Below are 23,061 nucleotides of genomic sequence, written 5' to 3'. Positions count from 1 at the left end.
CCCTCCACATGATACTACAGCCAGAGAAAGAAAAACAGCTTACAGTCTAATATTAAAAAGGGGCAGGGAGTGGCATTGTGACAAGAAGACATCTTACACTGAAGCACTGTTTCAAATCCTGGCCGCTCCTCCTCCAATCCAGATACCTGCTAATGTACCTGCTGCCTGGGAGGGCAGCAGAAGATGGCCCAGGCACTTGGGCCCCTGCCACCCATGAGGAAGACTTGGATGAAATTCCTAGCTCCTGGCTTCTATTTTGCCCAGTCCCAGCCATTGCAGCCATTTAAGAAGTGAAACAGTGAAAGAAAAATGTCTCTATCTCCCTGTAATTGCTTTTCAAATAAACAATTTTTTTTTTCAAAAAAAAAAAAAAAAAAGAGGAATGCCATATCTAACATCAGAGGGAGATGTATGTATTTCATACAAATTTGTGCTCTGGTTTGCTTATAAAACAAAAATGTGTATGCCTAATCCAGTTTATTATTAACTATTTCCATTATGATGGTGTAATTAAGAATTGAGAAATTATCTCTATCATAACAAAAATAATTCTTTGATCCTGAAACAATGCTTTTGCATTATTTTGCACAAATAAAATTAACTGGAGAAATAAGCTCTGTCTATTAAGAGAAGTTGATTGGTGGGCAGAGAGTTGAAACTCCAGGAAAATTGGGTAATATATGTCAATAAAGTTTAAATTTTAAAAATTCAATGATAATCATTTTGTAATATGAAAAATAAGATGATGGTATTCAAAAAAGTAGTGCTAGAAACAGAATAGCAGTGTTTCTCTAAGACACTGGTAAAACTCAGCTACCTGAAATTTCCAGGTACACTTGCACTTTGGAGGGTAGTAGCTTGGGTAATATGGACTCAGAATCTTCCCTTCAAAGCTAGTGATTTCTTTGATCAGCACCGTGTTTTCACACTCTGAAAAAGATATCCAGTAACACACAATGATTTAAGAGGAAAATACACAGATGCATTTCTTTAATTACAAATACATGCTTCTTTGACCAATAAGCTGGTACTTTTTTTGATTTTTGATTTTTTTTAAATAGCACCCTGAGGATAGGTAGCTAAAATACTTTGTTCCCAAAATAAATTTGCTTTCAAACCATATGTTTTGGCGGCAGATCTGAAGGTTGCTATTACTCTCTTTTAAAGAGTAGCTCTGGCTGGCGCCGTGGCTCAATAGGCTAATCCTCCGCCTTGCGGCACTGGCACACCGGGTTCTAGTCCTGGTCGGGGCGTCAGATTCTGTCCCGGTTGCCCCTCTTCCAATCCAGCTCTCTGCTGTGGCCAGGGAGTGCAGTGGAGGATGGCCCAAGTGCTTGGGCCTTGCACCCACATGGGAGACCAGGAGAAGCACCTGGCTCCTGGCTTCGGATCAGCGCGGTGCGTCGGCCGAAGCGCGCCAGCCGCAACGGCCATTGGAGGGTGAACCAATGGTAAAAGGAAAACCTTTCTCTCTGTCTCTCTCTCTCACTGTCCACTCTGCCTGTCAAAAATAAAAAAAATTAAATAAATTTAAAAAAAATTAAATAAATTAAAAAAAAAAAAAAAGCGTAGCTCTGACCTCAGAGACACCTGCAACACAGCACAGCGGCCCCTCCCCAAGCCCACAGTGTGATCATTTGCACCTGCCTTCCCCAGCCCTGAGTCACTGTTGCTTTCTGTGTGTACACCATTCATGATACCTTTCAGGCCCTCTGTGTTACCTGATGATGTTAAGAGCTCCTCATTAAATTCACTTGGTTAAAATCACTAATGCATCCTCTGTCCCCCGGCTGGACCGTGACCCAGAGTCCCTCGCTAGTACCCCAAACATTGAAGCAGAGCCTCAGAGAAAATGAATGCTTTTATCTTCAAGCTCTGTTAATATTTCCAAAAGTGACTTTTCTTTTCTTTTTTTTTTTTTTAATTGGAGAAGACTTACTTTGTTCTGGAATGACCTCAAAATATGCCCGGATTCCTGATAGCCTTCTTATATGAGGAGATTTAAATGTCACCAGCATGAGATTATTTGTAGAAACAAATGACATTAATGTCCTCGTAGGTTCACAAATTCTGAAATTGAACAACAAAACAAAAGTACAGGAACAACAGATTATTTGAGGAATGGCTTCCATCCAACACTAATTCCACACATTTCCGGATCCATCCACATGGATCCTGTAAATCAGTCTCTGCCAGCCAGATCTTCATCTATCAGTAACCAAAGGGAACTACCAATGGAACAGAGCCAAAAACCGTACAGAAATTTCTGTCCAGTAATGAATATCAAAGGATTCTCCTGCATGGCCACCACTGGACCCTCTTGCGAGCAAACAAGATTAAAAAAAGCCATGCATTCAACACTAAGATCAAGGGTGCTGTGCTGAGGAAAACTAGGCTCAAAACTGAACTCCACCATTCAGCTGGATAACGATGCTGGCAATCAAGGAACCGTCTCTTAGAAAGCAATAGCTTCCCGATAACAGTGTGCTTCTCACTGTACTGTGGTGAGCAGGAAGGGAGATAATCCAATGTCTGAAACGATGAAAACAGCAAGGACTGAGGAATGGGAGCCAGCACAAACCTACTTTTCACAGAATATCCTCCTATCATATTTGAATTTTTAGCATGTACATCCGCAACCCAAAATATGAATACATACATACAAACACACGTGAAGTACTGCTACCTACACATATAAACAGTTACAAGCAGTAAGATAAGGGCAGGCATCTGCACAGCAGTTGAGATGCCACTCGGGATGCTCTCGTCCCATGTCGGGGCACCTGGCTCCAGTCCTGGCTCCACATTTGATCCCAGCTTCCTGCTAGTGCACGCCCTGGGAAGCAACAGATGATGGCTCGGGGGTGCCTGCCACCCACATGAAAGATTCAAATGGCAGTCCGACTCCTGGCTTTGGCCTGGCCCAGCCCCAGCTCTTGCTGGCATTTGGGAAGTGCACAGGTGGATCAAAGATCTTTCTCCCTTCTCTGTCTCTCTTTCTCTTTTTCAAATAAAACAAAAATAAGAGAATACAATTTTTTAAAAAACATAATTCATATAGCCATTTAGCACAGTAGGTAACAATAATTTCTTAACAAAGACTAACTCATTATTAGCTTATCAAATATTAAGTATTCATAAACAAATGTCTATTAATAGGTAAAAAATACATGATATGTATTAGTGCATATTTTTTGTAATCATATATTCATGAATGAAAGGACTTATGCTAAAACAGAAATTTGTTTTGGGTAATGCTCGCTTTCGAAGTAGTTAATACTGTTTTTACTGCCTGACCTCATTTTCTGCAATGAACATATGTCATCTTTATAATAAGGAAAACAATTCTACCATTTTATAAATACTATGCAAAGATATTTATTTTTATACTCTATTAAAGCAGTTGGAGGGCCAGCACATAGGTTAAAGCCTCCGCCTGGAGTGCCAGGATCCCATATCAGTGCCAGTTCTAGTCCCGGATGCTCCTCTTCTGATCCAGCTCTCTGTATGGCCTGGGAAAGTAGTAGAAGATGGCCCAAGTCCTTGGGCCCTGCATCCACGCTGGAGACCCAGAAGAAGCTCCTGGTTCCTGACTTCCAATTAGCTCATCTCCAGCTGTTGTGGCCATTTGGAGAGTGAATCAGAGGATGGGAGATTCTCTCTCTCTCTCTCTCCCTTGCTCTCTCTCCCTGGCTCTGTAATTCTTTCAAAAATAAAAAATAAAAAAATAAATCTTTTGGGGCCGGCACCGTGGCACAGCAGGTTAACGCCATGGCCTGAAGAGCCGGCATCCCATATGGGCGCTGGTTCTAGTCCCAGCTGCTCCTCTTCCAATCCAGCTCTCTGCTGTGGCCTGGGAAGGCAGTGGAAGATGGTCCAAGTCCTTGGGCCCCTGCACACATGTGGGAGACCTGAAAGAAGCTCCTGGCTCCTAGCTTCAGGTCAGCGCAGCTCTGGCCGTTGCGGCCAATTGGGAAGTGAACCATTGGAAAGAAAACCTCTCTCTCTCTCTCTCTCTCTCTCTCTCTGCCTCTCCTCTCTCTGTGTAACTCTGACTTTCAAATAAATAAACAAATCTTAAAAAAAAAAATAAAAAAGAAGCAGTTGGGCTTCATAGTGATCTCAATAAGAGTAAAATTCCACAAAATATCTCATATTGCAGGCACATTGGCTGAAGCTCTTGCTGCAAGTGGCAAACATCGAGGGCGAAGGCTCTGGCAAGGAGCTGAAGTACATGGGGCGCTAAATGAAGCAAGGCTCAGTCTCCGATGCCAAGATACCCACAGAAATCTAAGTGGAATCCAGAAACTGTACAACAGAAACTTCAGCCCACCAACAAAGAGTGCCTGGGTGGTACCTGTACAAGACGGTGCTCCGGATTGGCAAGAGGGAGTCATAAATGGCCAGGGAGTCGGTGACACAGTTGTCAGCTTCAATTTCGACGGATTCAATCGAGAGACGGATCAGGTATCCCATAATGGCCACCAGCTTGAAGTGACACATTAGCCTCCCTGAGGTCGCAGAAATCTCTAGAGGGTAGCGGAGGGACAGATGATCTGCGTAGAAGTACTGAGAGCAACCTTTGTCTGTGGAGACAGCACTTTCTCTTTTTTTCTGTTGTTTCCTTAGAAATGACTCTTCTAGCAATCTTGACAGGAAAGTAAAGAGCAAAGGACCTGAGGTGGAGAAGGTCTGCTGGCTTTGCCAGCCTCGCATCCAATCCCCGCTCTCCTGCAACAGCACCTAGATTTTACCTGGAGACACTGTCCCTGCCCTGTCTATATAGTTTTCTCTTTTTATTTTTTAAGATTTATTTTACTTGTTTGAAAGAAGATTTACAGAAAGAGGTAGGGCCAGAGAGAGAGAGAGAGAGAGTCTTCCATCTGCTGGTTTACTCCTCAAATGACCACAATAACCAGAGCTGAGCTGATCCGAAGCCAGGAGCTTCTTCTGGGTCTCTCATGTGGGTGCAGGGGTCCAAGGACTTGGACCATCTTCTACTGCTTTCCTAGGCCTTAGCAGAGAGCCAGATTGAAAGAAGAGCAGCCGGGACTCAAACCAGCACCCATATGGGATGCCATAGCTGCAGGCTGGGGCTTTAACCCACTGCGCCACAGCACCAGCCCCATGTCTATATAGTTTGATGGGGGTTAAACTCACCCCCAGCTATAGAGGCAGGTACATGACCCAGAATGGCCAAAGTCAAAGAAGTTGCCTGAGGAACATGCATTTGGCACAGCAGTTATGATGCAGCTCAGGGTACCCATATTCCTTATTAGAGTGTCTGGGTTCTAATCTTGGCACCACTCCCAATTCCAGCTTCCTGCTAATGCAAACCCTGGGAGGCAGCAGATGATGGCTCAAGTGGTTGGGTCCCTGCCACCCACGAGGGAGACCTGGATGGAGTTCCCAGTTCCTGATTTGGCCTGGACCAGCCTTGGCGATTGTGAGAATTTGAGGAATGAACCAGCAAATAAGATCTCTCTTTCTCTCTCTCTCTCTCTCTCTGTCCCCCACCCCTGCCTTTTATATACATAAAATAAGAAATTAGTTCAGGAATGGGATGTCAGCCAGTATGGACAATGAAACCCAGTCTGAAGTCTCAAGAATTCTGCTAGAACTGCCAGAAAATATTGTGTGTGTGCAGGGAAAGGGTGTGGTTTCCATGATGATTGAGAAAATAAGAAATTATACATTTGGATATGCTGGTGGCCATTTTTGCCACCACAATAGAAAAAGAAATTGATAATTATGCCTCAACAGAAGGCAGAGATAGAGAGTCCTAATATTTTCTTTTAGAACCTAGATCCAGCCACACCTGAAGCCAGAATATTCCATATCTATCCTAGGTGTATGCATCTGTCAAATCTCTTTTGTGCTTGAGCCAGCTTGAATGTATTTATGCCTCTGGCAACTAAAAGAGCACCAAAAAGCATCATAATTAGAAAAGAAGAATTATAAGCAAAAAGGATATTAGTGAGAGCTGGGGGAGAGAAGAGAGACCACGTGCAAAAATTTACCAGATCCTATTGTTGAAGAGTAATCTGATCGAAGCCCAGCTGCATTAAGAAAGCACATGGAACAGAGTCTGTTAGTGCCTTGATTTCATGTTACTAGCATTTTGCTTAGTAAAAATTATTTTCAGTCCATTTCTTTAAAAACAACCAAACATATCTGTGATTTGTTTTAAAATACCCAGTGAGGATGTGGGAGGTTGTTCAGGTATTTAGCGATCCAATAGGACTACAATAAGTTGATAGTTGTTGAAGCTGAAGCTGAATAAAGGATATACTAGAGTTTATTATAATCCTCTCTTTACTTCTGCATCCTTAAAATCATTCATAGTTACACATTTCAAATATTTTTAAGGTAAAAAGGCAACCAAAACAAACATAATAATCAGTCCTGTGTCTGAAATAGTAAAGATGAAGCAGGCTTTTTCACTAGAGGTTCTTCATCCATTCATGTGCATATATGTATTACCCAACTACTATATGGCTAGCATATACGTATATATTTATTTCATATATATGTGTGTGTGTATGTATATAATAAAAGCTGTATACACTTGGGATGCTTGGGAATACACAAAAATTAAACCATTTGTCTGGACAGAGGATTAAATTTGCATTTGACAAGGCTATGGAGCAGGCAATTTTGGAACACGGGGCCCTGCTACATAATCTAGGTATGTTTCTTTAGGGACAAGGGAAGAGACTAGATAAGCCTCAGCAAAATTTTTCTTCTCCAAGACTTCATTCCTTAGGAACTTAGTTTGACAATGCTTGAGCCAAATAGATGTAAGGAGAGTTACATATTAATAAATTGAATTTTATGCATATTTTGTCCTCAGTTCTATTGTTCAATCACTGTATGATATGTATATATTTACCAGTTTCCTTAATCAGCATAGTCCCACTGACTTCAGTAACCCTGGGTCACTGGGATTGTGGAGGAGGAAAATGGATTGCAAGGTTGACTACCATAGTGACAAGCATAAGGAAGGAAGGCTTAGAGGAAAGTTAGCCAACAATCACCATTTAGTACCACAGAGTCCATGTCTACAGCCAGACCCTGCAAACTCCCCACAGAGGTCCGGTTGATGATGCTCGTCTGGATGGAGTCCTTCAAGATGGCTGCCACACAGTCCTCACAGAAGAAGTGGCCCTTGGCATGGGGCATGACAAACACAATCCAAAAGTGGACAAGGAGGCCACCTTTGTTGTTGCTGCTATAGTAGAAATAAATAGAGAGAGAGATTCAGGGATACTTCTTGGGAAGTAAACTTTTCACAGGGAGGCAGTGCCCCAACAGACAAGGCTGGAGAACACATTCATCAGCTAAACCTAATTCCCTTCTCTGAGTGGTCATTGGTCCCTATTTTGGGGATTGGAAGGAAAAGCATCATGTGACATGCATTCTGATGACTATGTTATATTCAGATCTAAAATCATTGTTGTATAGTTATATCTCAGTGGAAGGTATACTATTTCCATGGATATTTGGTGTTCACTCTGACCTCAAAGCCTGAACTCCTAATTGCACAAATACTACCGTTTTTAAATGAAAGACAAAAGAGAGTAGTAAATAATTGGGAAGTGGGAGGTGAAGGAAAGTTCACAGTTGCTTTACACAAGGCTTCTCAGTGCCTGTAGTAGGTCAAAATGGATTGTGAATCTCTATGGATACAATGGAGGTAGCCAAGGTGGAATCTAATACACCATGCACAATTTTTCCTAAAAACTATTTGACCTTGAAATCTTTTTTTTTCCCCTCTTAAGATCTCTAGTGACCACTTCTTCATTGAACATATTTTGAGAAATAGTGGTCTGAGCTTTACTTTCACCTCCACCTCCAGCCAATATGGTAGCCATGTTTATGGCCACTTTGCCCAGCAGCACTGATATGGAGTTCGGGATTTCCACAATGGGGAGCAGATGGGATTTGAGGAGAGGGTGCATGGCATAGAAGGTTAAGCTGAGACACTTGAGAAAGGTACAAACTCAGCCCTTCCACAGCTTAAGGAGAATTTATAGCAGTGAAGACAGAACTCTCAAAACAAGGGACAGGCTTTACCTGACATCAGCAACAACAGACTGCTTATAAAATTTGGAGAAGGCAGAGGTTGTATAAACCAGGTTTACCTGAAAAAGAATTGAGGTGTCTGAAGCCTTTCAAATTCAACTTCCTTCCACTGCAACTTGCAGGTTGCAGGGCCATGCTCTAACAGCTAGCAAGGAGAAAAGCCACCTGCAAACTGAAGGTCCCTACCTCCAAATGCAGGCATTATTTCTTGAATTCAAATACAGCCTTACTTCTGTAGCAATTCTTGAGTTACTTTCATTTAACTGTGAGGCAGAATTGCCCCGATTGCTCTCTTTAAAGACTTGGATCAATCTTAATTTCTGTATTCTGCCCACTCCAAAGTGTAACTTTCTGCACAGATAACAAATCAAACTCATTTAAGCACCTTTTCATAGTATTTGACCCAGCCTCTATTCTATTTAGAAGGCCATCACTGTGTCTTAAGAACACGTTCCTCTTTTAGCCACCAGGGGGCGAAAATGCCCAAGGCCAGCTCCATCTTCCCCTGCAGAAGAGTAGGGACGTCCCCAGCCCTTTTAAAACCCCAGGATCTCAAAGGAGAGCTATGCCAATTTACCTTCTTTACCTCTACTTAGCATTTCTAAAGCCAACTTCATTCTCTTGTCCCAAATCTCCTCCTCCTGTGCCTTCCTCCATAATTGCAAAGCCATCTACCAAATTGCTCAGAATACAAAAATAAAAAAGTAAAAGTAACCTTAGAAATGATAAAGAACCATGGAAAACAAATGAGCTGTGCAGTTAAATTTACTGTGCAATAATGACTGTTTCTTAGGGCAACATTTGATGCATTGATTAAGACACCGCCTGGCACATCCATATCCAATACTGGAGCTCTGTTCCATCTCCTGATTCCGGCTTCCTGGGAATATGCATCCTGAGAGGCAGCAGGTGATGGTTCCAGTACTTAAGTCTCTGTCACCCACGTGGGAGACCCTGGTTGAATTCTGGGCTCCTGCCTTCAATCTAGCTTAGCCCTGGCTCTTGGGAACATTGGGAAAGTGAACCAGGGAGTGGAAGATCTCTCTCTCCCTCTGTTTGTGTCTCTGTCTCTCTTTGAAATAAAATATAACAAATATATAAATATTTTAAGAGATTTTATTTGTTTATTTGAGAAGTAGAGTTACAGAGAGAGAGAGAGAGGGAGAGAGAGAGAGACAAAGAACTTCCATCTGCTGGTCCACTCCTCAATGGCCAGAGCTGGGCCAATCAGAGGCCAGGAGCAAGGAGCCAGGAGTTTCTTCCCAGTCTCCCACATGGGTGCAGGAGCCCAAGCACTTAGGCCATCTTCCACTGCTTTCTCAGGCTATAGCAGAAAGCTGGATGGGAAGAGGAGCAGCTGGGACTAGAACCAATGCCCATATGGGAAGCTGGCACAGCAGGCAGAGGCTTAGCCTACTATACCACTACACCACAGTGCCATCCATAAATAAATATTTTTTAAAATTGTGTTGACTAGTCAAAGCCAAAATTAGCAATTGGGATTACATCAAAATGAGAAGTTTCTGTACTGCAAAAGAAACAGTCAGGAAAGTGAAAAGGCAACCAACAGAATGGGAAAAAATATTTGCAAACTATGCAACAGATAAAGGATTAATAACCAGAATCTACAAAGAGATCAAGAAACTCCACAAAAAAAAAAAAAAAAAAAAAAAAAAAAAAAAAAAACCAAGCAACCCACTTAAGAGTTGGGCCAAGGACCTCAATAGACATTTTTCAAAAGAGGAAATCTAAATGGCCAACAGACACATGGAAAAATGTTCAGGATCACTAGCCATCAGGGAAATGCAAATCAAAACCACATGAGGTTTCACCTCACCCCGGTGAGAATGGCTCACATTCAGAAATCTACCAACAGTAGATGCTGGCGAGGATGTGGGGGAAAAGGGACACTAACCCACAGTTGGTGGGAATGCAAACTGGTAAAGCCACTATGGAAGTCAGATTCCTCAGAAACCTGAATATAGCCCTACCATACAATCCAGCCTTCCCACTCCTTGGAATTTACCCAAAGGAAATTAAATTAGCAAATAAAAGAGCTGTCCTCTCTGCTGTGGCCCGGGAAGGCAGTGGAGGATGGCCCAAGTCCTTGGGCCCTGCACCCGCATGGGAGACCAGGAGGAAGCACCTGGCTCCTGGCTTCAGATCTATGCAGCTCTGGCCATAGCAACCATTTGAGGGGTGAACCAAGGGAAGGAAGACCTTTCTCTCTGTCTCTCTCTCTCTCACTGTCTAACTCTGCCTGTCAAAAAATAAATAAATAAATAGAAATTTAAAAAAATAAAAGAGCTGTCTGCACCTTAATATTTATTGCAGCTCAATTCACAATAGCTAAGACATGGAATCAACCTAAATGTCCATCAACAGTAGACTGGATAAAGAAATTATGGGATATGTACTCTGTAGAATACTATACAGCAGTAAAAAAAAAAAAAAGAAAGAAATCTGGTCATTTGCAACAAAATGGAGGACTCTGGAACACATGATGCTGAGTGAATTAAGCCAGTCCCAAAGGGACAAATATCATATGTTCTCCTTGATCAGTGACAACTAACTGAGCACCAAAAAGGAAACCTGTTGAAGTGAAATGGACACTATGAGAAACAATGACTTGATCAGCTCTTGTCCTGACTGTTGATGAACAACTTAATACTTTATCCCTTTTAGTATTTTTTTATTCTACTTAATACTATTGGTTGAACTCTGTAATTAACACACAATTATTCTTAGGTATTGAAATTTAACTGAAAAGTGATCCCTGTTAAATATAAGAGTGGGAATAAGAGAGCGAGGAGATGTACAGTTTGGCACATGTTCAATTGGACTTGCCCCAAACAGTAGAGTTAGAAACGTGCCAGGGGATTCCAATTCAATCCCATCAAGGTGGCATGTACCAATGCCATCTTACTAGTCCAAGTGATCAGTTTCAGTTCATAATTGATCATAATGATAGGATTAAGAGTCAAAGGGATCACATAAACAAGACTAGTGTCTGTTAATACTAATTGATAGAATCAAAAAGGGAGAGAACGATCCAACATGGGAAGCGGGATACACAGCAGACTCATAGAATAGCAAATGTCCTAAACAGCACTCTGGCCTCAGAATCAACCCTTAAGGCATTCAGATCTGGCTGAAGAGCCCATGAGAGTATTTTAGGCATGGAAAGCCAAGACACTCTGGCAAAAAAAAAAAAAAACCAAAACACTAAATGAAAGATCTCTTTGAATGAGATCCCAGTGGAAAGAACGGGCCATCAAAGAAGGAGGTGTCTTTCTCTGAAGGGAGGCGAGAACTTCCACTTTGACTATGATCTTGTCTAAATAAGATTGGAGTCAGCGAACTCAAAAGGCTTCCATAGCCTTGGCAACTCATAACAAGAGCCTAGGGTGATTACTGATGCCATAAACAAGAGTTCAATTGTTAAGTCAACAACAGGAGTCACTGTGCACTTACTCCCCATGAAGGATCTCTGTCCTTAATGTGTTGTCCAATGTGAATTAATGCTATAACTAGTACTCAAACAGTACTTTACACTTTGTGTTTCTGTGTGGGTGCAAACTGTTGAAATCTTTACTTAATATATACTAAATTGATCTTCTGTATATAAAGATAATTGAAAATGAATCTTGATGTGAATGGAATGGGAGAGGGAGTGGGAGATGGGAGGGTTGTGGGTGGGAGGGAAGTTATGGGAGGGAAAAAGCCACTGTAATCCAAAAGTTGTACTTTGGAAATTTATATTTATTAAATAAAAGTTAAAAAAATAGTTAAAAAAATAAAATAAAATTGTGTTGCCTAAACCTGCTGAGCCGTCATTCTCTTTTTCTTTCCATCCATTAACATGAGCAAAATATTATAATTAAGATAATTTAAAGAATTAATCCTATGTATCAGAGGAGGGTTTCACGATGAACCCACTACAGACAGCACAGCATTCAGTAAGAGCCACTCTGCTTGTCGTGGCTCTGAGTGCTTCCTTTCTCTCTCACAACCCTTGCTCATTCTAGCTTGCAAGGTACCTGTCACTGTGTAAGGTCACTGCTATCCAACCCCTCCGTTACTGTGGAAATACAGACTGGAGGAAATTTAATGTGCCGAGAACTGTTGGTAATGTGCCAAGAGATGTGAGTAGATTTTTCATTTCTATTTGGCCAAGTTATTAAAAGGTCAGGAAATCATCCAAGGAAATAATCAAATTAGCTTTATGTGATATATATACCTTATGTGGCAGTTTTGTTGTCAAATTATACTAGAAAAATTGGAAATAGTTTAAACATACAACAAAAAGAGATTTGCTAATTTTGAGATACTTAAAACTTAAAATATTTAAGTTTTATACTTAAAATATTTATACTTAATATTTATACTTAATATACTTAAATATACTTAATATACTTAAATATACTTAATATTTATACTTAAAATATTTTCTAAAAGAGAGCCAGGTGCTTCCTCCTGGTCTCCCATAGGGTGCAGGGCCCAAGCACTTGGGCCATCCTCCACTGCCCTCCCGGGCCACAGTAGAGAGCTGGCCTGGAAGAGGAGCAACCAGGACAGAACCAGCACCCCAACCAGGACTAGAACCCAGAGTAGCAGCACCATAGACGGAGGATTAGCCAAGTGAGCCGCAGCACCAGCCTTTTTTTTTTTTGACAGGCAGAGTTAATCATATTTACTTTCATAGACACATGCAATCTAGTGCTAAAAAATCAGATTATTGGGGTTGGCATTGTGGTGTAGCATGTTAAGCCTCCACCTGTGACACTGGCATTCCATGTGAGTGCTGGTTCGAGTCCCAGTTGCTCCACTTATGACCCAGCTCCCTGCTAGTGCACCTGGGAAAGCAGCAGAAGATGGCCCACCCTGCACCCACGTGGGAGACCTGGAAGAAGCTCCTGGCTTCTGGCTTCGGCCTGGCCTGGCCTGGTTGTTGTAGCCTTCTGAGTAGTGAACAAGCAGATGGAAGAAGATCTCTCTCTCTGTCACAACCTCTCTCTCTGTAACTCTGACTTTCAAATAAATAAATAATTTTAATAAAAAAGAGAAGGGGCTTTATCTTTGGTAATACTAATAAAGGTTTTGATATTGTTTGTTATGTTTTCCTGAATTTTACAAACCTTTGTAACATGCATTGTTCTATAAGAAAAGTGAATATCACTTTGTGTGGAAAAAAAAAAGAACCCGTGGAGACATTGCCAACTTCTCAGGTTGAAATAGGGGCATATGGATTACATATAACTTCTGATCGGGAAGGTGTTTGAAAAATCATCTGATTGCATTCTTTTGTTTTACAGTTGGGGCAAAACAAGCTCAGGGAGTCATTTCTTTCTTACATCAATCAGAAAAAGCATAAGCAATTCCTTTGTTGAGCAAGGATAAGCTAAAATCCCACATTTCCCTCTGTCCACTTCCTAAATCCACCCTGCCCTCTGCTCTCCTGAAGGCTGCCGACCCCACCACCCTGTCTTGGCACCGCCCTCCCAGCCCCACCCCCCATCACCTCACCACTTGCTGCACTGTCCGTGCCACTGAGAGAAATTCCCTGGACTCCTTCTGTCGGTGCTCAGGAAGAAACTCCATGTTGGTGATGCGAAACATGCCAACGAAGTAAAAGGCGTCTTTACTCTCCGTCTTACCTGTAGAGTAGGAGAGAACGCCATGACAAGGGTTTCCCATCAGCCTGGCTGCAAGGCACCGTCCTGTCTGTGTCAGTATAGGCAGCTACGTGTTTTTCTTAGCCTGTGCTGCTCTAAGTGCAGCCAGCCACCTCTCCTCCATCTGCAAATAACCATATCTCTTTGAATACTTTTCCTAGCCTCTTCCGGCAAATACCTAGGATGAGATTAAAAGATAAAAGCTCCACTTCTTGGGCATTATTCACATTCTAGAGTAGCTAAGGGCCAAGAACAACATGTACAACTTGTGTGGGCCACCTCTCTGGAGAGGAAGGAAGGAAAGAAGCCCTGTCCATCACCGAGTTCTGGGGTGGAGTCAGCCTCGTGGGAACAGAGGGACCCCTGCTGAGCATCACCCTGGAGCTCTTGGTCATTCCCAACTCTTGGGGCTGCGTGTCTATGGTACCGGGCCAGCCTTGGGCTGGTCCAAAATACGGACAATTCATCCTTCCGATGAGCCACAACGAATGGCCTTCAGCTGGGTGTCAGGTCCCTCCTGCTCAATTACGGTGCCCAGGGAGGACGCTGGGACAACTGCTGCCCAGGAGGGTGGGTTTCAGTAGCCTGGGGGCATCTGTGAACGCCCACTGCCCACTGGCTGCGGGGAATGACAGCCTCTCCTTTCTCTGGTTTCTTTTTGTTGACATTTTCTTCCTTTTTGGTGCCACCTACAAGCTCCCACAGCCTTTGTGCATGCCTTTCCTTGGGAACACACCTCACTGTCTCATCACTTTTCTGTCCTCGTGTTCAAGCTTTCTGGCCTGGAGCAGGGTCAGTGCCTGACTGAGCTCTGAAACTCAGTAAATGTTTGAGGAAAGCAAGAGGGAGAAACAGAGAGAGAGGCAGAGAGAGAGAGAGAGAGAGAGAGAGAGAATACTCTCTAAGCACATGGCAATGCTAAATAAATGATGGCAGAATTAAAAAAGAAATGTGAATGCTGGGAAGCAGCTTCCAGGGTCACTGTAGCCTCAGGCAGTGCAGTGAGGCTGTGGTGGGGAGGGGGCAACACAGGGGAGGGGCAGGAGGCGTGAACTCCCACCATCCATCGGTTCTTTCCGGTTACGTGATCTTAGACCACTTGTCCACATAAAACAATGTTGTTCTTGCGTTCGTTTTTACCAGGGAAGTATTTAGATATTAAACTGATAAGAACAGATACTATACTTGATCTTAGCCAAAAGGCAGAGAAGCGATAGGGAAGTACTTAGATAATGTGTTTGTTTATTCATTTATTTGACTGCAGACTCTAAATTGTGGGCGAGAGCTGTGGATCTTCCTAGAAGCTCACATAGCCTTCTCACATCAATGACTGTACTTGTGAGTCAGGAAAAAAACAGTGCAAGAGAAATCAATTCGGCATCGAATCAGAGTATGTCCACTAACACAAGTTCAGGCTGACATACACGACCTGCCCTGGTCTTCCGGATCAAGGGTCCCCTTCTCATTTCCCGAGGCCACCCCCCAAAATCAGGTTTCATGTGTGGATGCTGAGCTGCTTTCTATTAAACAATTCTTATCTGTTCATGCCAATTTCTCTTTGTTGTCCTCTGATATTTATACAACCAACAAACTACTGATGCACAAAGACATTCCAAAACATTGTACAGAAGAGCTCGAGTTATGGAAATGTGTCACTTGAGATGCAGCAGAGTGATGGCAGTAAGCAGGCTTGCTCTGTGTTGGGGTTGTGTGTATTTATCTCAGTTACCCTTTTACTTGACCTACCCCACTTGTCCATAAGCTCCTTGAGACAGAGACCAAATCTGGTTTTACCACTCTGTCCCCTATGCTGACCACAGGTGGGTCCTCTCTCAGTGTGTTGAATGAATTTTTGGGAATTGATTCATGAAAACTTCTCTAGAGTCCATTCTTGGACTGGTTGGATGTTTCTCTTCTGTAGTCACAAAATTATCGCTTAAGCAAAAGCATCAACTCACACCCTCCAGCACTGAATTGTGAATTTTTCAGGAGTAGAAAATGAGTAACTGAGTAAGAAATGCATCTAGGTGGGCCTAATAACCTATAATGTACCAACAACAACAACAAAAAGCAGGATCAATCTGTACAGACTTACGTGACCTGAACTGTCCATGGCAATATTCACTAATTCTCTGTCTATAAATTTTGTCTTCCAATCAGATTCTAATATCCTTGAAAGTATACCTAGGAAAATAGTTTCTCTGCTCACAGCACTTCTGACATCAAATGTGTGGGATATTTTTTAACCTCCATATCCAGCAATTCTCCAATTTTCCACAGACATCAACTGAGAAGCCCTCTGCCAGAAATGCGGGCAGTGACCAACTGTGTGTTTCATAGCATGTCACAGAGCATGCATGTCGCATCAAATATATCAACTTGTACAGGATGGGAACTCAAATGCAAGCCAACAAATGCCATGGTTACTGAATTCTGTGAGTAAGGACTCTATAAGAAAGAGCTTAGTTATGACACCTGTCCAAAACGATCAATCAGATCAACAAAAGCATAACAACAGGGGAGAGCAGGATGCTTGTGTGAAACAGAGCTCAGGGAGCTGGAAATGTGAGGTTGCCTAGGAACAGGAGGCAGTGGGTGGATGGAGGAAGTGAAGCTGCTAACCACTCCATTCACGTTTTACAGCTTTAATGCATTACATTTCTGAACGAGTCCCAATCTCCTGAACGCCACCCTCAGCTCTTCCCACCCTGTCCCCCATCTCTCCACCTCTTGTTGTCCTACACAGGAAAAAAGAGATCATGTAAGAGGCAAAGGAGAAATTAGAAATGGAGTTCTGGTTTCTTTCTCTTTAAAACCTCAACACAAGGAGGTGCGTAAGCCACCACTTGGAAGACGCACACCCTATGTTAGAATGCCTGGTTCTAGATCCAACTCTTCTGCTTCCTATCCAACTTCCTGTTAACGTACATCCTGGAAAGCTGTAAGTGGTGGCTCAAGAACTTGGGTCACTGCCACCTTTCATGGGAGATGCAGATTGAGTTCCTGGTTTGTGGCTTCAGCTTGGCACAGCCCTGGCTGTTGTGGGCGTTTGAGAAGTGAACCAGTAAATGGAAAGTCTCTGTCTCTGTTTCTCTCTGTGTTTCTGCCTTTCAAATAAGAAAAACTGAATTAAGTAATAAAAAGTTTTTTAAATTATTTGAAAAAAACCCTCAACACTAGTTTTGGGAATGGTGCATCGGTCTGGGAAGGAGGACAATCCCGCTGGAAATCCTAGGGGCAGGTTAGGCCCACATAGCTAATGCTGAACCCCACCCTTAACCCCAAAGCAGCAGGGATCGGAACTTACTGATGTAGAGCCAGAGCAGGGTCCAGGCTATGACTGCTAGGATGAATAGAAATGCGGTGAAGAGAATGATTTTGTTTTGGACATTCCAAAAGGGAGCCTTCTTCTTGCATTGCTTCTTGGGCGTGGCTCTGCCTATGGGTTTTCGTGGTGGTCTTCTCCCTGGTGGTTTCCCCTGGCCACTGATCACTTGAACTGAGATATTGGATATCTTAAAAAGAAAGAAAATAAGAAATATTAGAAGTACTCTAGAGCTTAAATGGAACTATCCAGCCCGGAAATCCTGGAGCTAAAAGGCCTAAATGTGTTGTTATTTATGTGAATATAATAAGTTGACTTGCATCACACCATACAATTGAGATTAGGAAAATGAGGCACTATGTGTACCCTAGGGAAATTGTTTCCAGGGCCTCTCCCCAATTCTGCAGAACAGATGCTGTCAGGGAGAGACCTGAATTTCATGAAGCAGGGTAGACCACACACAAGGAAGTGAGGGTCCTACGGGGTAGATTCATGGTACACACAACTCTGTGTATTTCAAATGTTTGTATTATGTAGTTTTTCTCTTACAATCAATTCTTTTGGGCTGAAGGAGACTGAAAATAAGACTTCCTCACAGAAATGAGCCCAATTCCCAACTCTGGCTTCAGGGTGGTGGGAAGGAAGAATTAACATGACCTGATGATTTGTGCAGGGCTGTCGGATAGGAATCAAACCTACTTGTGTTAACACTGCCAGTCACTGAGCCGACTAGTGACTCGGTTTCCCAAGCATAAGTCAACTTCTTTTTAAAAGCAAAGAATGCAATAGAAGCCCGGTTACATGGAAAAGTACCAATTTAAGTGTATTAAGGTGGACTGGCAGAGGGAAACGCACATTACTTAACCATTTCTCCTCCTCCTCTTTTACTTTCTTCTCCTCTATCTTCTGTCATTTGATGCTGTGAATTCTTTAATAATGTATCTGAGAGTTTAGCTTCTTTGACAGAGAGATTTTTACATGTCACGGTAACTTAACTCCAGGGATGAAATAACTTTTAACCACACATTCTTTTAATGACAATGACCTAGAACACCAGTTCCAAAGAAATAATCTCTCCTTTGCACTATCATGAAGAGCTTGCTTGTTCTCTTTCACTCTCCCTCACTCTTCCCTTTAAAATCCATGGCTTCCCGTCTTTAACCCCACCAACTAATGGGATAATATGTAGCCAAGTACACTCTGAATTATTCAGGACTCCCTCATTCTTTTTGCCAACACCCTTGTCAACTCCAGGAGTAAAATGTAGCTATGTCCTCCCTGGTGAAACTGAACCAGACCAGACTCACTTGATGTAGTGTCCTCAAAGGGAGGATGCTATTTCTAAAGAGAAAAACGTTCCATTGGAGGGTGAGCTTACCATGGTGTCAGGCTACTGTCTAGCATTCCCCACAGAACTAGAAGAAAAAAGCACACAGAAATGCCAACACATGTAGAGCTGACAGGGCCAAGGTTGGAGCTTAGTGCAAGAACATATTATGGGCATTCTTAGTGCTGATCAAATTTTAAAGAGAAATTTGCATAGGAATCAGTACAATTTCTCTACAGTTTCAGAAAAACGGTTGCAGATCAATCACCAGCTGTAGCAATTTAAAACAGGCTCACATATGTAAACTCTGTTAAACACCATAAGAAGATAAGGTCATTTATTACGGATCCTTTATTTCTATAGTCACACTGTCTCATTTCAGGAACAGGAACAGCAAGAACTGTCACTCAAGTAACAGGGAGCTTCCGGCAGTCTACTTACTTTCAGGTCAGCAGGTTTGGGCGAAGCCTCGCTGCTTTCTTTGTCCATTTTCCAGTGTTCTGTGTGTGATCACCCAGGGGAGCCAGTTTTCACCCCCCTCACCTGTTCCCTTGAGAAGAACTGAGGCAGCGGGAACTGCGTGCAAGCTAGCTTTCAGCAGAATGGAATCAATTTACCTGCACCGGGTCCGGTTCAGAAACTGAAGCTGCCTCGGTGCTATATTGCGAATGTTAAAGGGACCTTAGCACTCAGTTTTGCTCCCCACAGTAAAAGTTTCTTAATGTTGCCTTAATCTGAGCGAGGCCCCTCAAGTCTAGCCTCAAAGCCAGGCTTCCTTGTAAGGGACAGACTTCTACAATCCTTCAATGGCTCATGCTTTGTTTATGATTATTTTTACTTATTTCTAAAACTAACTCCCATTCCATCAATGTAAGTAAAGAATGGGTATTAAGCAGTGGTCCCTGGCAGTCTCTCCTAGTCCCAGGTTCAGTCAGACTCCTCTGAGCTCTCCTTTCAGTGAGACTCATCCTTGGGCCTGGCTGTGATTTGCATATTCATTTGGGTGTCACCCAAAGGCCCATTTACTAAAGGCTTGGTTCCCAAGGAGGCTGTATTTGGAGGTGAAGGAAACTTGAGGAGACGGAGCCTAGGCAAGGGTTTCTAGGTTACCAGGGACATGTCCTGAGACAGCAGTTCTGCTTAGAGGACTGTCACATAAGCCTCAGTTTGGGCCCAGTCTCTGTTTCTGTTCCTGACTCAAGATAGGACCACTTGCTCCAACACAGCTCCCATCTTCCTTTTCACTGTTCTCAACAGAAGCCAAACCATCTTTGACTTGAACCTTCAAATTCATGAGCTAAGCAAACCTTTCTTTCCTTCATAAGTAGATAGTGTCAGTTATTTTGTTATAGTAATGTAAGACTGACTAATAGAGGAATTGAGCTCTCCTTCAACTATTCCTTATCTTTGGGCCATGTCCTCAGCCTGCCTAGCCCAGTGTAGCAAGACTCCTGCTAGATCACTTTAACAGGAATTCCTCCATTTTTTATATCTGATCACGTTCAATACTTAATCAAGTTTTATATCCCTTACCCTTGATGTATAGGCCTGCCTTTAGTAAAAATTCCATTAGGTCAATTTAGCAAGAACCTCCCTCCTTGATGTCACCACTTGGGGATTTTCCATCCACTGACCCCTTCATTCTAGTCATCGGCTACTAATTTCCAGTTGTCTTCATTGCATTTGGAATTGAGCTCAGTTCTGTGCCAAAGCCTCTATTCTCCTACTACAAGAGTATTGGATAAAGTTGGTCTTTAACTTGTGTTCTCTGTTTCCCTTTGACACCACCAAGAGAAACAATGGCAGCCAATAATAGAAGGCTAAATTACATACAAAGAACTTATACACATCATAAAGTCAGCTGAAGACTATTTTATCCTCATCATGCCAGTAATTCTAAACAATATCAGTGATAAAATACTCCTACCTGAGAAAAATCTTTGACTGGTATAAATTCTAAGTAACGGCTGCCTTGGGGCCGGTACTGTGGCATATCAGGTGAAGCTGTTGCCTGCAGTGCTAATGTCCCATATAGATGCTGGTTCGAGTCCCAGCTGTTCCACTTCCAATCTGGCTCTCTGCTATGCCTGGGAAAATAGTAGAAGATGGCCCAAGTCCTTGGGGCCCTGAACCTGTGTGGAAGACCCTGAAGAAGCTACTGGCTCCTGGCTTTGGATCAGCCCAGCTCCAGCTGTTGCAGCCAATTGTGGAGTAAACCAGAGGATAGAAGACCCTCCCCTTTCTCTCTCTCTCTCTCTCTCTCTCTCTGCCTCTGCCTCTCTGTAACTCTGCCTTTCAAATAAATATATAAATCTTAAAAAATAATTGCTGCTTTTACAACTGAATTTTAATAACATCTGTATAAGCTTCAAATGGACATAATCTTTTTTAGTAAACATTTTTAGTAAACATTACTCATTTTTTAGTAAAAATGAATTCTTTCTGGAAGTTACTATGGACAGCTCCCAGGCATACAATTTGTCTCAAATATAAGACTCTGTGCCAACTATTCATTTCAGTGGAAGGTTTCTAATGGTCCAGGGTTATTTAAGTGTACTTACGACAAAGTCCCTGTCTCCAACAACTCCTGTGGGTCTACATATTCCTGCATTTAAACAACAGATGAGAAGCAAGCAGTAATAATGCTGTGACTGTAAAGACAAAAATCAGAATTTCAGTTATTTCATTTCAGTCCTTTCATGTGACCACTCAGAGTCAATTTTTTTAAAGTTGATTACAGTTACCTGGAAAATGAATTGCAAGATGTAATATTGTTATAAGTACTCTTTTTATGCAAAATGTATTTTGTTAATTAAACAATTTTTATTTATGTGTGTACATTTTACTGAAAGGCAAGAAAACAGAGAGAGATAACTCCCATCCACTGATTCACTCCCCAAGTGCATGCAACAGCTGAGGGTGGCCAGGCCAATGCCGGGGATGGGGACCCCAATCTGGGTCTTCCATATGGGTAGCAGAGACTCAGGCACTTGAGTCACCGTCCGCTGCCTGCCAGCGTGTGCATTAGCAGAAAGATGAGTAGAAAGCAAAGAAGCCAGGACTCAAGCCAGGCACTCAGATATGAGACGCGGTGACCCAAGCGGCATCTTAACTGCTGGGCCACATGCTCGCCTCAATTTAACTTTGACTTGCATAATTACATACACAAAATGGAGTAAAATATTTTACAGCATTTTTCTAGCCATTATAGGCATTCATTTTATTTCATGACTCTTATTGAAAATAATTTTATTGTATAGTGGAAGAGTTTGTTAAAAAAAAAAGATTCACTTGAGACCGACCAGGTACTAATCTCTCGCGTGTTGCAGAAAGCGGCTGAGACCTGATGGAAGTAATTCTTTCGACTGCCCCAGAACCCACGGGGGAAACTACTAACGTCCTTGTGGAAGAAAAGTGGGATTTCACAAGAACATAATGGATGGAGAGGAGAAAATCTATGGGAGCTGTGAAGGCCCTGACGCCATGTATGTTAAGTTGACATCTTCTGATGATCATGAATTTATTGTAAAGAGAGAACAGGCACTAACGTCATGAACAATGAAAGCCAGGTTGAGTGGCAGTCTGCTGAAAACGAAACCAATGAGGTCAATCTTAGAGAGATCCCTTCACATGTGCTATCAAAAGTGTGCATGTATTTTACCTACAAGTTTCACTACACTAACAGCTCCACCAAGATTCCCGAATTCCCAACTACACCTGAAATCGCACTGGAACTGCTGATGGCTGCAAACTTCCTAGATTGTTAAATAAAATAAATTGTAATAAACTGTTAACTTTTTCAGTATTTAATACCTGCAGTTCAGTTAGTAATTTTTCATACATAGTGTGTTGCCTATATGCAATTGAACTTTGAAGTTCATTGCAAAGCAGAATTGAAATTTCAGAATTGAAATTTGTTTGTTACATCAACAAATTAAAGACATTTTCACAAACAGAAATAAACAGATATGCCACTTCATTGATGGTTTTACCTTATCCTTTGAATGTGACTTTTAAAATTAGAGCAATGATCATATAGTTAATGCTGAACTTTAAGCATAAATAAACATGTTCTACTGGTAAAATAATGGGGCTAAATTAAAAAAAATTAGTATATGTGCTGACGAAGTGAGCACAAAGTAAAAAAAAAAAAATTGATTGACTTGTGGCCGGGGCGGGGAGAGGTGGCTGGCATTGTGGCATAACAGGTAAAGCTGCTTCCTGCAATGCTGGCATCTCAAATGGACACCAGTTCAAGCCCTAGCTGTTCCACTTCTGATCCAGCTCCCCTCCTAACGTGCCTGGGAAAGCAGAGGAAGACGGTCCAAATACTTGGGCCCCAGGCACCCACATGGAAGCTCCTGGCTCCTGGCTTCATCCTGGCCCAGCACTAGCCATTGCAGCTGTTTACGGGATTGAACCAGAAGATGGAAGATCTTTCTCTTCACTCTGTCTCTCCCTCTTTCTCTCTGTAACTCTGCGTTTCAAATAAATAAATCTGAAAAAAAAATTCACTCTAAATGGAGAGATATTTAGTAAAACAAGTATAGCAAAACATTAATGGTGGAATGTAGGCATGTGTATATGCATTTATACTATAAAATTCTTTCAATTGAATGTTTGAAATTTTTCTTAATCAAATGCTGTGG

At 42.2% G+C, this 23,061-nt stretch overlaps 1 protein-coding gene and 2 pseudogenes across 2 annotated transcripts in view; 1 reads left to right on the top strand and 2 right to left on the bottom strand.

Moving 5' to 3' along the window:
* TMPRSS7 (transmembrane serine protease 7) overlaps positions 1–18,901 on the bottom strand; it is a 43,819-nt gene extending 24,918 nt beyond the window's left edge. Inside the window, exons 1-9 of one of the 2 annotated variants that reach the window (XM_070072104.1) lie at positions 18,854–18,901; positions 17,068–17,275; positions 13,612–13,742; positions 8,077–8,144; positions 7,038–7,231; positions 6,021–6,059; positions 4,358–4,586; positions 1,940–2,070; positions 818–930 (exon numbers count right to left, since the gene is read on the bottom strand). In XM_070072104.1, coding sequence (XP_069928205.1) covers positions 818–930; positions 1,940–2,070; positions 4,358–4,586; positions 6,021–6,059; positions 7,038–7,231; positions 8,077–8,144; positions 13,612–13,742; positions 17,068–17,275; positions 18,854–18,901 — 1,161 coding nt within the window. Of the gene's footprint in view, positions 1–817; positions 931–1,939; positions 2,071–4,357; positions 4,587–6,020; positions 6,060–7,037; positions 7,232–8,076; positions 8,145–13,611; positions 13,743–17,067; positions 17,276–18,853 lie in introns of those variants that run through there. The other variant, XM_070072105.1, reaches the window with a different exon arrangement.
* Positions 14,876–14,975, bottom strand: LOC127483110 (U2 spliceosomal RNA; annotated as a pseudogene).
* Positions 18,902–21,747: 2,846 nt separating the features above from the next.
* On the top strand, positions 21,748–22,242 carry LOC100350271 (elongin-C pseudogene; annotated as a pseudogene).
* Positions 22,243–23,061: the final 819 nt, after the last annotated feature.

Source organism: Oryctolagus cuniculus, chromosome 4 (assembly GCF_964237555.1).
Source record: "Oryctolagus cuniculus chromosome 4, mOryCun1.1, whole genome shotgun sequence".
NCBI classification, from domain to species: domain Eukaryota; kingdom Metazoa; phylum Chordata; class Mammalia; order Lagomorpha; family Leporidae; genus Oryctolagus; species Oryctolagus cuniculus.
Note: the sequence above shows the minus strand (reverse complement) of the source record. Positions and strands in the feature narration are given on the sequence as shown.